Source organism: Salmo salar, chromosome ssa13, assembly GCF_905237065.1.
Source record: "Salmo salar chromosome ssa13, Ssal_v3.1, whole genome shotgun sequence".
Lineage (NCBI taxonomy): Eukaryota > Metazoa > Chordata > Actinopteri > Salmoniformes > Salmonidae > Salmo > Salmo salar.
In genome coordinates, this window is record NC_059454.1 from 83,827,735 (window position 1) to 83,841,995 (window position 14,261).

General features: G+C 44.3%; 1 protein-coding gene across 2 annotated transcripts; it reads left to right on the forward strand.

Annotated features, from left to right (window-relative positions):
* The first annotated feature begins 7,633 nt into the window (after nucleotides 1-7,633).
* On the forward strand, nucleotides 7,634-14,034 carry fam76b (family with sequence similarity 76 member B). 2 transcript variants are annotated; one of them, XM_014137413.2, is made up of 10 exons: nucleotides 7,634-8,098; nucleotides 9,095-9,159; nucleotides 9,291-9,345; nucleotides 9,471-9,626; nucleotides 9,724-9,899; nucleotides 10,131-10,181; nucleotides 10,367-10,468; nucleotides 10,690-10,825; nucleotides 12,419-12,520; nucleotides 12,874-14,034. In XM_014137413.2, exons 1-10 carry the CDS (start codon nucleotides 8,012-8,014, stop codon nucleotides 12,961-12,963), a joined length of 1,020 nt encoding a protein of 339 aa, XP_013992888.1. In that variant the 5' UTR covers nucleotides 7,634-8,011; the 3' UTR covers nucleotides 12,964-14,034.
* Nucleotides 14,035-14,261: the final 227 nt, after the last annotated feature.

The following is a 14,261-nucleotide window of genomic DNA, read 5'->3' on the forward strand; positions in this document are numbered from 1 at the left end:
CCCTGATCTGTTTCACCTGTCTTTGTGCTTGTCTCCACCCCCCTCCAGGTGTCATCCATCTTCCCCATTATCCCTGGTGCATTTATACCTGTGTTCTCTGTTTCTGTTGCCAGTTCGTCTTGTCATGCCTACTAGCGTTTTTTCCCCCCGTACTCCAGTTAGTTCTATTTTCTAGTTCTCCTGGTTTTGACCATTCTGCCTGCCCTGATCCTGCCTGCCGTTCTGTACCTCGACACTGCCCTGGATTACTGACCCCTGCCTACCCTGAGCCTGCCTGCCGTTCTATACCTTACGGAATCTGCCCTGGATTACTGACCTCTGTCTGCCCTTGACCTGTCGTTTGCCTGCCCCCTGTTTCGTAAATAAACATTTGTTGTTTCGAACTGTCTGCATCTGGGTCTTATCCTGAGGTCTGATAGTACAAACTGGCCATGACTGACACAGCAGACTCGGAACAGCTCCGCAACACCGTCTCCTCCGGAGCCACCCTTGGAAGGCACAAGGAGTTGCTTCGTGGCCTTATGGAAGGTTTCCAGACCTTGGTCAAACGCCATGACCGCACGTTGGACACATTGCTGGAGCAATTCTGCGGGTTGTCTGTTAGGTAGCCTACCACAACGGTAACCTCTCAGCCCCTCAGTAATCTGGCTGTCAGCAACGCGTCTCCCTGCCACCCCGGCTTCCAAGAGCCCCGCTTACCTCCTTCGGAACGCTTCGCTGGAGAGTCGGGAACTTCTCGCTCAGTGTTCCCTCATCTTCGAGCTGCGGCCCTCCTCCTTCCCCTTGGACTGCTCGAAGATGGCGTGTCCACTAAAAGACCAGGCTCACCAGTAGGGGCGAGTACTCTGGTGGGCCATACGGAGAACTTTCCCTCTCCCTTTACTCGCATCCCTCTCCATGCCATCCTGCTGTAGGGGAGCCAGTCGAAATCTCTCCGGGTAATCATTGACTCTGGGGCCCGATTAATTTTTTTTTAATTTATGCTGGGCATTCCCACTCAGCCCCTCTCCATTCGAATGGACATTAGAGCGCTGGGCGGGTGCTCTATAGGCAGGGTCACCCACAACACCACTCCCATCAACCTACAAGTGTCAGGGAATCACAGCGAGGCTATCCAATTCATGCTTATTATGTCTCCTCAGGTTCCCGTGGTATTGGGATTCTCTTGGCTTCCGCGACACAATCCCCTCATTGACTGGACTGCTGGTGCCATCATGGGCTGGAGTCCATTCTGCCACGCCCATTGCCTGAAGTTGGCGCAGCCTGCCCCGGGACTTCTTCCTGTGGGCTTGGAAGTTGCCCTGGACCTCTCCGCCATTCCCTCAGAGTACCAGGACCTCCGGGACGTTTTCAATAAGGCCCGGGCCACTTCGCTTCCTCCGCACCGACTCTATGACTGCGGGATCGACCTTCTCCCGGGCACCACACCACCCCGGGGACGACTGTATTCACTATCGTGTCCGGAGACCAAGGCAATGGAGACCTACATCGAGGACTCCCTGGCTGCAGGGTGTATCTGTCCTTCTGCCTCCCCCACCAGTGCAGGGTTCTTTGTGGAGAAGGACAAAACCCTGCGCCCATGCATTGACTACCGGGGCCACAATGACATCATGGTTAAGAACCGCTACCCGCTACCACTCATCGCCTTGGCCTTCGAGCCGCTCCAGGGGGCCACCATTTTCTCCAAGTTGGACCTGCGGAATGCCTACCACGTGGTGCGGATACAGAAAGGGGACGAGTGGAAGACTGCCTTTAACACGGCCAGCCTTCACTAACAATATCTGGTCATGCCATTTGGTCTAACCAACGCTTCAGCTGTGTTCCAAGGCTCTGGTTAATGATGTTCTCCATGACATGTTGAACAGGTTTGTCTACCTCGACGATATCCTCGTTTTCTCCCGTTCAGCCCAAGAACACGTGATCCACGTCCGACAGGTCCTCCAGCGCCTCCTGGAGAACCAGCTTTTTGTGTACGTGGAAAAGTACGAATTCCATCACTCCACCATCCCCTTTCTCAGTTACATCATCGCTGCTGGGAATGTACCGATTGCTCACGGAAAGATGAGTGGTGGTGGATTGGCACCAACCTACGTCCAGAGTGCAGCTGCAACTCTTCCTGGGTTTTTCCAAAAAAATAAAAATGCTGCTTAATCCGGGGTTACAGCGCCCTGGCTTCCCCCGTCTGCTCTCCTCTAACAAGGTTCGTTCACGTGGTCCCCAGCTGCTGACCGAGCGTTCCGGGACCTCAAGCACCACTTCACCACAGATCCCATATTAGTTCATCCTGACACATCCTGTCAGTTCGTGGTGGAGGCCGACACTTCGGATGTCGGAGTGGGGGCTGTTCTGTCCCAGCGTTATGCCCTGGACCTCAAGCTGCATCCCTGCGCCGCCTTCTCCCATCTTCTTAACGACACGGAGAGGAATTACGATGTGGGGAATCGTGAGCTTCTCGCGGTGAAGATGGCATTGGAGGAGTGGAGGCACTGGTTGGAGGGGGCGGAACACCCTTTCATTGTGTGGACTGATCACAAGAACCTGGAATATCTCCGTACCGCCAAGCGTCCCAGTTCCAGGCAAGCTAGGTGGGTTTAACTTTTCCCTCTCCTACCACCCGGGATCCAAGAATGTCAAACCGGATGCACTTTCACACCGCTATAGCCCCGTGGCTACTCCCTTGGACCCCAAGACTATCCTGGCGGCACTCAGCTGGGGAATAGAGAATCAGGTCTGTGAGGCACAGCGTTCCCAACCAGACCCCGGGGGGAGGGGGCAGATAACCGGATGTTTGTTCCTGACGCTTTCTGCCTATCGGTCCTGGAGTGGGCACACTCCCTCAGGCTTGCTTGCAACCCGGGCTCTCGTTGGACCCTGGCCTGTTGTGCGACAACGCTTTTGGTGGCCTACCATGGTCCCCGACGTCTCCGCATTTGTCGCCGCCTGCATGAATAAAACTCCTCTGCAAGCTCTGGCTGGTCTCCTTCAACCGATTCCTGTTCCTCATCATCCCACATATCCCTGCACTTTGTCACTGGTCTTCCCCTGTCTGATGGCAAACACCGTGATCCTTACAGTAGTGAACTCATCACTGAGTTCCACCGCCTGCACCCCGATCAACCAAGTACGAGCCCAGGTAGGACGCCATGTGGCGTCCTTAGAGGGGGGTACCTTACCGTGAAATGCTTACTTACAAGCCCTTAACCATCAATGCAGTTAAGAAAAGAGTTAAGATATTTACTAAATAAACAAAAAGTGGGGAAAAAAGTTACAAAATAACAATAATGAGGCTATATACAGGGGGTACCGGTACTGAGTCAATGTGCAGGGGTACAGGTTAGTCGAGGTAATTTGTACATGTAAGTAGGGGTAAAGTGAATATGCATAGATAATAAACAGCAGCAGTGTAAAAACAAAGGGGGGGGGGGGCAATGTAAATAGTCCCGGTAATTGAAAATGATACTTTGAAAGAAGTATTGCAGAGCTGGCTACAATTTAAATTTCATCAACCTGAAAAGGTAGAACAAATATTATGGCTGAACTCAAATGTGCTGGTTGATAAAATACCTGTATTTATGGGAAAGATGTTTGAAAAGGGTATTTTGTTCTTAAATTACATTGTAATGGTAGCGTTATGTCCTTCATGGAGTCATCAGAATTGTACGGGAAGGTCTGCTCAATCCAAGAGTACATCCAATTGGTTACAGCATTACCCCAGGTGGCAGTGGGAGGAGGTAGGGAACTGGTCTGTCTGCCCAATATAAAGGATCAAGACTGTCAGAGGAATAAAAATAACATAAATAGGAAAGTATACCAGTTTAATTTGAGGACCAGGATGTTGACAGCCGTGCCATACAGATATCAAAATAGTTGGTAAGAGTTTTTTTATATACCAATTAGAGGTTGACCGATTATGAATTTAATGCCGATACCGATTGGAGGACCAAAAAAAGCAGATAAATCGGTATCTGCTTTTTTTGGTATATATTTGTAATAATGACAATTACAACAATACTGAATGAACAATGAACTTATTTTAACTTTTAATATAATACATAAATAATGAAACATGCTCAATTTGGTTTAAATAATGCAAAAACAGTGTTGGAGAAGAAAGTAAAAGTGCAATATGTGCCATGTAAAAAAAGCTAACGTTTAAGTTCTTTGCTCAGAACATGAGAACATATGAAAGCTGGTGCTTCAATATTCCCAGTTCTTCAATAGTCCCAGTTAAGAAGTTTTAGGGTGTAGTTATTATAGGAATTATGACACGTCGACTATTTCTCTCTATACGATTTGTATTTCATATACCTTTGACTATTGATTGTTCTAATAGGCACTTTAGTATTGCCAGCCTAATCTCAGGAGTTGATAGGCTAGAAGTCATATACAGCGCTGTGAAGCAAGCATTGCTAAGAGCTGCTGGCAAACGCAGTAAAGTTTGAATGAATGCTTACGAGCCTGCTGCCGCCTACCACCGCTCAGTCAGACTGCTCTATCAAATCAGACTTAAATACACTGCTCAAAAAAATAAAGAGAACACTTAAACAACACAATGTAACTCCAAGTCAATCACACTTCTGTGAAATCAAACTGTCCACTTAGGAAGCAACACTGATTGACAATAAATTTCACATGCTGTTGTGCAAATGGAATAGACAACAGGTGTAAATTATAGGTTAATTAGCAAGACACCCCCAATAAAGGAGTGGTTCTGCAGGTGGTGACCACAGACCACTTCAGTTCCTATGCTTCCTGGCTGATGTTTTGGTCACTTTTGAATGCTGGCGGTGCTTTCACTCTAGTGGTAGCATGAGACGGAGTCTACAACCCACACAAGTGGCTCAGGTAGTGCAGCTCATCCAGGATGGCACATCAATGCGAGCTGTGGCAAGAAGGTTTGCTGTGTCTGTCAGCGTAGTGTCCAGAGCATGGAGGTGCTACCAGGAGACAGGCCAGTACATCAGGAGACGTGGAGGAGGCCGTAGGAGGGCAACAACCCAGCAGCAGGACTGCTACCTCCGCCTTTGTGCAAGGAGGAGCAGGAGGAGCACTGCCAGAGCCCTGCAAAATGACCTCCAGCAGGCCACAAATGTACATGTGTCTGCTCAAACGGTCAGAAACAGACTCCAAGGGGTGGTAGGGGGCCCGACGTCCACAGGTGGGGGTTGTGCTTATAACCCACCACCGTGCAGGACGTTTGGCATTTGCCAGAGAACACCAAGATTGGCAAATTCGCCACTGGCGCCCTATGCTCTTCACAGATGAAAGCAGGTTCACACTGAGCACATGTGACAGACGTGACAGAGTCTGGAGATGCCGTGGAGAACGTTCTGCTGCCTGCAACATCCTCCAGCATGACCGGTTTGGCGGTGGGTCAGTCATGGTGTGGGGTGGCATTTCTTTGGGGGGCCGCACAGCCCTCCATGTGCTCGCCAGAGGTAGCCTGACTGCCATTAGGTACCGAGATGATATCCTCAGACCCCTTGTGAGACCATATGCTGGTGCGGTTGGCCCTGGGTTCCTCCTAATGCAAGACAATGCTAGACCTCATGTGGCTGGAGTGTGTCAGTAGTTCCTGCGAGAGGAAGGCATTGATGCTATGGACTGGCCCGCCCGTTCCCCAGACCTGAATCCAATTGAGCACATCTGGGACATCATGTCTCGCTCCATCCACCAACGCCACGTTGCACCACAGACTGTCCAGGAGTTGGCGGATGCTTTAGTCCAGGTCTGGGAGGAGATCCCTCAGGAGACCATCCTCCACCTCATCAGGAGCATGCCCAGGCGTTGTAGGGAGGTCATACGGGCACGTGGAGGCCACACACACTACTGAGCCTCATTTTGACTTGTTTTAAGGACATTACATGAAAGTTGGATCAGCCTGTAGTGTGGTTTTCCACTTTAATTTTGAGTGTGACTCCAAATCCAGACCTCCATGGGTTGATAAATTGGATTTCCATTGATTATTTTTGTATGATTTTGTTGTCAGCCATTCAACTATGTAAAGAAAAAAGCATTTAATAAGATTATTTCATTCATTCAGATCTAGGATGTGTTATTTTAGTGTTCTCTTTATTTTTTTGAGCAGTGTATAGTAAAACACAGAAATATGAGCCGTTGGTCATTAATATGGTCAAATCCGGAAACTATCATTTCGAAAACAAAATGTTTATTATTTCAGTGAAATACGGAACCGTTCCATATTTTATCAAACGGGCGGCAACCCTAAGTCTAAATATTGCTGTTACATTGCACAACCTTCAATGTTATGCCAGAATTTTACATAATTATGATAAATTAGTTCAACGAGCCAGGCGGCCCAAACTGTTGCATATACCCTGACTCTGCATGCAATGAACGCAAGAGAAGTGACAATTTCCCCAGTTAATATTGCCTGCTAACATGAATTTCTTTTAACTAAATATGTAGGTTTGAAAAAAATATACTTATGTGTATTGATTTTAAGAAAAGCATTGATGTTTATGGTTAGGTACATTGGTGCAACGATTGTGCTTTTTTCGCGAATGCGCTTAAATCATCCCCCGTTTGGCGAAGTAGGCTGTGATTTGATGATAAATTAACAGGCACCACATTGATTATATGCAACACAGGACAAGCTAGTTAAATATCATCAACCATGTGTAGTTAACTAGTGATTATGTGAAGATTGATTGTTTTTTTACAAGATAAGTTTAATGCTACCTAGCAACTTACCTTGGCTCCTTGCTGCACTCGCATAACAGGTGGTCAGCCTGCCACGCAGTTTCCTCTTGGAATGCAATGTAATCAGCCATAATCGGAGTCCAAAAATGCAGATTACCGATTGTTATGAAAACTTGAAATCGGCCGACCTCTAGCACCAATTCCATGGTACAGGGTGTATGAGTTGATATATAAAACGATGCAAGATTCAAGACTTAGTGCTTTTCAGCTGTTGTTGGGGGCTCGGTAGGGGTTTGTCTAGAAGGGATACAGCTTTTGTCAAAACTTTTCATAGCAGGTTTAGGAGAATTTACGCAGCAGGTTGGGATAATTCGTTTTTTTCCCACCTTTATTTAACCAGGTAGGCCAGTTGAGAACAAGTTCTCATTTACAACTGCGACCTGGCACTCTACGTTAAAAAACGGGTTCGCTAAAATGCAAGAAAACGACTTTGGACGCCAATTTGACAAAAGTTTTATCCCATCTAGACATGGCCACTCGGCAGAGACTAGTGGAATCAAAGATTATATATTATATTGACAAGATGACCGAACTAACAATTGAAATGCATGTTTTCATGAAGGCACGCGAGATCGGGTGGGACCATTCTAGCCAATGAGAGGGCAGATACGCGTGTGAACAACTGGCACAACTATGTAGTTTTCTCAAAGTGGCCGGAATGCCACGTGCATCCACTTATGGCAGTACATTTGTAATAGTCTAAACATTACGAAACTATTATTCGATCAGGCCTCACGTAATTCGAAAGTCTCATATACAAAAAAAAATCCTCTCGCTTCGCGTCTTCCTCTCTAGTGGAACTTAATCGCTCTGTCTTGTTTTGTTCTCTGATTGGCTTCTGTGTTTCAAAATGCTAAGTCCCGCGCACTGATGATATGTCATGATTGGCTTATCTTTCTTTCTTTTCTAGTTGGCCGCATCCGGTCTGAATGACGACGCCGCGGATACAAAAAAAGAGAAAGGGAAAAAAGCTAGATAGGAGAATTGCTAGCTAAGATCAGCGTTAAATATTTTATTCGTTTTTATATTTTGCGAATCCTTTATCAGTTTTGACTACCGATGTTACGTAACTTATGTTAGTTAGCCAACAGAAAGAGATGATAGATATTTGAGAACATTTAGCTGTTTTATTTAGCATTAGCCTAGCTAACTATTATTAGCTAGCTGGCTAGCTACATGCTTAGCTAACTAGCTACCGAGGAAATAGTTAAGACGGCACGCTGTCTAGGTGACTACATATTTCACTCTATTTGTTTTTATCTGTGACTTTTTGTTAATCTTGGTGAGAATGGCAACAACGGCCCTCTACGCGTGTACGAAGTGTAACCAGCGGTATCCGTTCGAAGAACTGTCGCAGGGACAGCAGCTGTGCAAGGTTTGGACTGGAGGTGTGGGTGCTAGCTAGTTGTGGGCGCCTGCTATTTAGTTAACCATTCATATTGCCATATTTTGGGCTAAGTTAACTAACGTTACTGTACTACTACAGACGTATACGTCTTTCACGCGTGTTTAGACTTCTACCAAGATGTGGAATTCTAAGGTCTCTGGCCACATTCAGCCCTTATAGCAAGTGATAGATTATGTAACCGCTATATCATTGCAACATGTCTGGAACGCAAATGGCAACCTCGTTAGCTAGATAATATCACACGAAAGACGGGGACGATACAATGTATCCGCGAATTGTTTTCTCACCGAAGTGTCCGCTGGGTGTAACAGACAAAATAATGTCAGATGAACTTGGGTTATTAACTAACGTTATCTATTTTCACATTTCATCGTCCATGACCTGTTCCTTTGTCATTAGTTTACACTTCATGCCACTTACTAACAAGTCTATTTTATCATCAATGTAGTCTGTGTCTAACTACCGGCATTTACAAAATTGAATTCCAGGGGGCTCAATGTAGCATTCCTCCTCGGCCTGTAGCGTAGGCTATGTTCCACAGAAATTCAAAATGGAATGGGCAAAAATCGAGTTATAATTCCAGGGGCAAATTATTACATTTTATTAAAAGATGTTGCTATTCATGCTGGTGCTTTGTAAATACTTATTTCCCATTGCCATAAGCTCACCACCACACACAGGTTTTCAAGCTTTCTGCCCAGATTGACTAAATAAAAGGTTCGTTGTAAACACTTCCCATTCATGGTAAATAATAATGAACAAATGCCTAACACTAAATAAAGGCATACAAAGGTGTTTTAACAGGTAGGACAAACAACTCATGATTGAGGGTTTAGTTAATTCTTAGTGTTATTGCCAATATGATTATTTTTTTAACATGTTTAATTTATATTTTGTCCTTGAAAGAGCTTTATAAACTTTTGACGAGATAAATCACTAATGCTTTGTTTCTTGTGTCAACAGGAGTGTCGCATCGCTCATCCCATCGTCAAGTGTACATACTGCAGATCAGAGTTTCAGCAGGAGAGGTAAGTTCTGCTCCAGCACTTTTACTGTGCATGGTATTCTTATTCCATTCTTAAGGCATCACCATGTAATATAGTGAAAACATTGGTTTCAGGACGTTGGTGTGATTTCTCTTTACTGTTCTTTATTCCAGCAAAACAAACACCATTTGCAAGAAGTGTGCCCAGAATGTAAAGCAGTTTGGGACAGTATGTTTGACTTGAATTATCTGTTTATAATTGTACATTATGTACTGATTGACTCAGTTTTGGTTATGCTGGCCAAATTGTCTGAAAAAGCAGGTTGAAACAGTCTTCTGTTGTTTCCCACATAGCCCAAACCCTGCCAATACTGTAACATAATTGCTGCTTTCATCGGGACAAAGTGTCAGCGTTGCACCAACTCAGAGAAGAAGTATGGCCCTCCACAGACATGCGAGCAGTGCAAACAACAGTGCGCATTTGACCGCAAGGAGGAGGGCAGGAGAAAGGTAGGCACAGACACCTGCTGCATTGATACCCTGACATGCATGTTGTCCAACACTTGCGTATTCACCATCCTCCACTGTCCTCTGTGTGTTGCATCAGGTGGATGGGAAACTGCTGTGCTGGCTGTGCACTCTGTCCTACCGACGTGTACTGCAAAAGACCAAGGAGCAGAGGAAAGGCTTCAGCTCCTCCCACTCCAACTCCTCGCTCAACGAGAAGGACCACCACTCCAGACAGCACCATCACCATCAGCAAAGACACAGCAGCTCACACAAGTAGGCCCTGGTGCCACAGCCCTCTCCTCTAAATTTTGGGCCTTTACATCCTCTGTAATACAGGTCACTGTTCTGTCATATATGTATTGTGTTGAACAGGCACTTTTTGGAAGGATGTAGTAGTCTGAGTTTTGATGCATGTGTCAAATATCGGAAGAAACATCTTGGAAAGATGAAATGACAACTTGGTTTTTGTTTGTGTGTGTGTGTTTTCTTGTCTCTGTGTTGTAGACTCAGTGGGAGCTTAAGTCCAGAGCAGGAGCAGGGAATGTGGAAGCAGAGGTAACTTACCACCTCTGAATCACATTCCCCAGTGTTTTGACTTATGACAAGCCCATTTGCTTAGTTATGCAATGTATTTTATTTGCTTAGTTATGCAATGTATTTTAACTATGGGGCGATCTGGGACGAGTTCTGTTTTTTATGGAGCCTCGGTGGCTAAAGTTGTGTGTTGGTTCTCCCTTCAGCCATAAATCGTCTTCGATCCAGAAGGAGACCCCAAAGAAGAAACCAAAACTGGAGATGAAGCCATCCAACGGGGACAGGTACGAGAGGAGTTTCAATCACATGTAAGGAGTTACAAACTGGTTCTAACTTTTTGAATGAAACAGGGCTGAACATCCAGTATGTTCCTGACACTTATTTTTGGCCTTCTTGGTTCTAACACACATCTGTGATGGTTGTCATCAAGGTGTTGTTGGAGCAGGTAAAGTTGGTCAGTGTAAAAAAGATCTCCAAACAGGTATTTTCTGCCACCCTAACTTGTTTCTTCCCTGCCCTCTCGCTGCAGTAGTTCAATCACCCAATCTATGGATTCTGGAGGAACGGACAACTTCATTCTGATCAGCCAGCTGAAAGAGGAAGTGATGTCATTAAAGAGAATGCTTCAGCAGAGGGATCAGACAATGCTGGAGAAGGACCGAAAGGTACAAGCCTAATTTATATATATATACCTAAACCTATTCATTCCAGGGTTTTTCTTTTATTTTTACTATTTTCTACTTTATTGAATAATAATGAAGACATCATCTATGAAATAACAGTCATGGAATCAGGTAGTAACCAAAGTGTTAAACAAATCCAAATATATTTGAGATTCTTCAAAGTAGCTACCCTCTGCCTTGATGACAGCTTTGCATTATCTCAACCAGCTTCATGAGGTAGTCACATGGAATCCATTTCAATTAACAGGTGTGCCTTATTAAAAGTTAATTTGTGGAATTTCTTTCCTTAATGCGTTTGAGATAATAGTTGTGTTGTGACAAGGTAGAGTTGGTATACAGAAGATAGCCCGATTTGGTAAAAGACCAAGTCCATATTATGGCAAGAACAGCTCAAATAAGTGAAGAGAAATTACATTCCATCATTACTTTATTAAGACATGAAGGTCAGTCGATCTGAAAAATTAAGAACTTTGACAGTTTCTTCAAGTGCAGTCGCAAAAACCATCAAGCGCTATGATGAAACTGGCTCTCAGGAAAGGAAGAGCCGCCACTGGAAAGGAAGATCCGGAGTTACTTCTGCTGCAGAGGATAAGTTCATTAGTTACCAGCCTCAGAAATTGCAGCCCTAATAAATGCTTCACAGAGTTCAAGTAACAGACACATCTCAACATCAACTGTTCAGAGCAGACTGTGTGAATCAGGCCTTCATGGCTGAATTGCTGCAAAGAAACCACTACTAAAGGACCGATAATAAGAGGAGACTTGCTTGGGCCAAGAAACACAAACAATGGACATTAGAGTGGTGGAAATCCTGTCCTTTGGTTTGATGAGTCCAAATTTGAGATTTTTGATTCCAACTGCTGTGTCTTTTGAGACGCAGAGTAGGTGAACGGATGATATCTGCATGTGTTGTTCCCACTGTAAAGTGTGGGGGTGCCCTGCTGGTGACACGGTCTGTGATTTATTTAGAATTCAAGGCACACTTAACCAGCATGGCTACCACAGCATTCTTCAGCGATAAGCCGTCCCATCTGGTTTGGGCTTAGTAGGACTATAATTTGTTTTTCAACAGGACAATGACCCAACACACCTCCAGGCTGTGTAAGGGCTATTTTATCAAGAAGGAGAGTGATGGATTTCTGCATCAAATGACCTGGCCTCCACAATCACCTGACCTCAACCCAATTGGGATGAGTTGGGCTGCAGAGCGACAGAAAAGCAGCCAACAAGTGCTCAGCATATGTGGGAACTCCTTCAAGACTGTTGGAAAAGCATTCCAGGTGAAGCTGGTTGAGAGAATGCCAAGAGTGTTCAAAGGGTGGCTACTTTGAGGAATCTCAAATGTAAAATATATTTTTGATTTAACACTGAGTTCTACATTATTTCATAGTTGATGTCTTTACTATTATTCTACAATGTAGAAAATAGTCAAACTAAAGAATAATTTGAATGAGTAGGTGTCCAAAGTTTTGACTGGTACTCATACACACTTCTAAACTGTTTTATGTGAAATATGACTTGGTCATGTTGTATTCATTAGATTGTCTGCCTCTCTTTTTGTGTGTGTACTTCTAGCTAACAGAGCTCAAGGCAGACTTCCAGTACCAGGAATCCAACATGAGGGTGAAGATGAACAATATGGAGAAGGCGCACAAGGAGTCCATGGAACAGCAACAGGTATACTAGAAATTTCCATGCATACCTTTACAAGAAAAAAACCTGACATCTTGTGAGCCATTGGCTACATTTACACGGTTGGCTTAATTCAGATCTTTTGCCCAATTATTGGCAAATGGGTTGATCTATTAGTGGAAGAAGATCAGAATTGGGCTGTCTGTGTAAACTCAGCCATTGAGACAAGTTCCAACCCAATATGATGACCTGTAGCCCCTGAAGTACATGGGCGTTCAAACAACCTTCCTTAGAATGAGGCACACTAGGATGTAATAAAAAAACACTACTAGCTTGTGCGGTAAATGCTTTCATTAGACCTAGATGGTTACATACTCACTACTTTTCTTTTACTACAGGCCAAAAATCGGGAGCTGCTAAAACAAGTGGCCGCACTCTCAAAGGGCAAGAAGTTTGACAGAACAGGGAGTTCACTGCTGTTACCGTAACGACAAGCCCACACAACCACAGCTCGGAGGGGCTTTGTTGTTTTAACACTGTGAAAGGCTGATGCCATTCTACCTTTCCCCTCTCCTTTCTGTTTTCTCAATTTTGATCCTTTTCAGTTTTCTTAATTGGAAACCCTGGTGACCATGCTGTACATGGAAATCTATTTTCATGTTGACGTGACAATAAGAACGCGTCCTCCAAATTTCATGTTTTAACCCTGAGTATTTTTTTTATACTTTTATTTTTATCTGACTGTGGATGGAAGGAGGAGAGCGCCTCGTTAACACTGCCTGGGTCCAGCAGCATGATTTGCGCAAGGTGGAAAAGATTGTCAACATCACAGAACCAAGTAGATTTCTATAGATGTCAAGCAATTTTATTTATTCAATTGTCTTTCTTAGTGTTTTCTCACCACATACTCCGAGCATTTCCCAGGTTTGGGGGATTTTTGTCTTCAGCAACTTTCTCGTAACATATTAGTTATATTTTTCTAATTGGATGTAATTATGGAATAGGTTCTCTCCTCATTGGAGAACCTTCTCAACTTACTATGTATGCAAACGTTAAAATGGTGTCCGACCACAGCGTTGCTGGCCAGCAGCGGAGACTTCTCTCGGCGTTAAAGTCCAAAAACCATGAACTCTTTGAGAGATTTTTAAACCTTGTTATTTAGAGACACCTCCCAGCTGCCCTCTTTTTCTCACAGTGACAGCTGTAGTGCTTTGCTGTTTCTCTGTAGTGGAACGATTGTAATACTGCATGACTTAGTGCCATATACAGGTTGGCATTGTGGTCTCATGTACTTTTAGACTTTTGTCCTTTTTTTATCACATGTAAAGGTATTACAGGGGTCAGCCTATGTATTTAAAATGTGTAACTTGTATCGGTTTTAGTGAGTGTGTAAGGCTGGTTAATTATATAAATACATATGTAGAATATGGTTTTTAAAGGAACACAACTTTCACTTTACAGCTCTGGACCAAACTGGTTTCATACTGTGGCGTACAGATCACTTTTGTACTTTTTTTCCAAACCCAATGTTTAAAAAATATTAAATCTGGTTAAACATGTTTTGGTTTTTATTTGTTGCATTATCTCAGCAAGGAGTGGCTCTCTACTATTGTGCCCTGTAGCATTCCTTCATAATACTGTCAGACCCACACAAACTCCACCATATCGTGCGTGTATGTTTTCCTCTTCCACCAGAGCTGGTGTACGTGTCAAATGATATTCAAGGTTTGACCACCAGGTGGCACTTGTTTGCTTTACTCTATAAAATCTGACATGCTGATTCAGA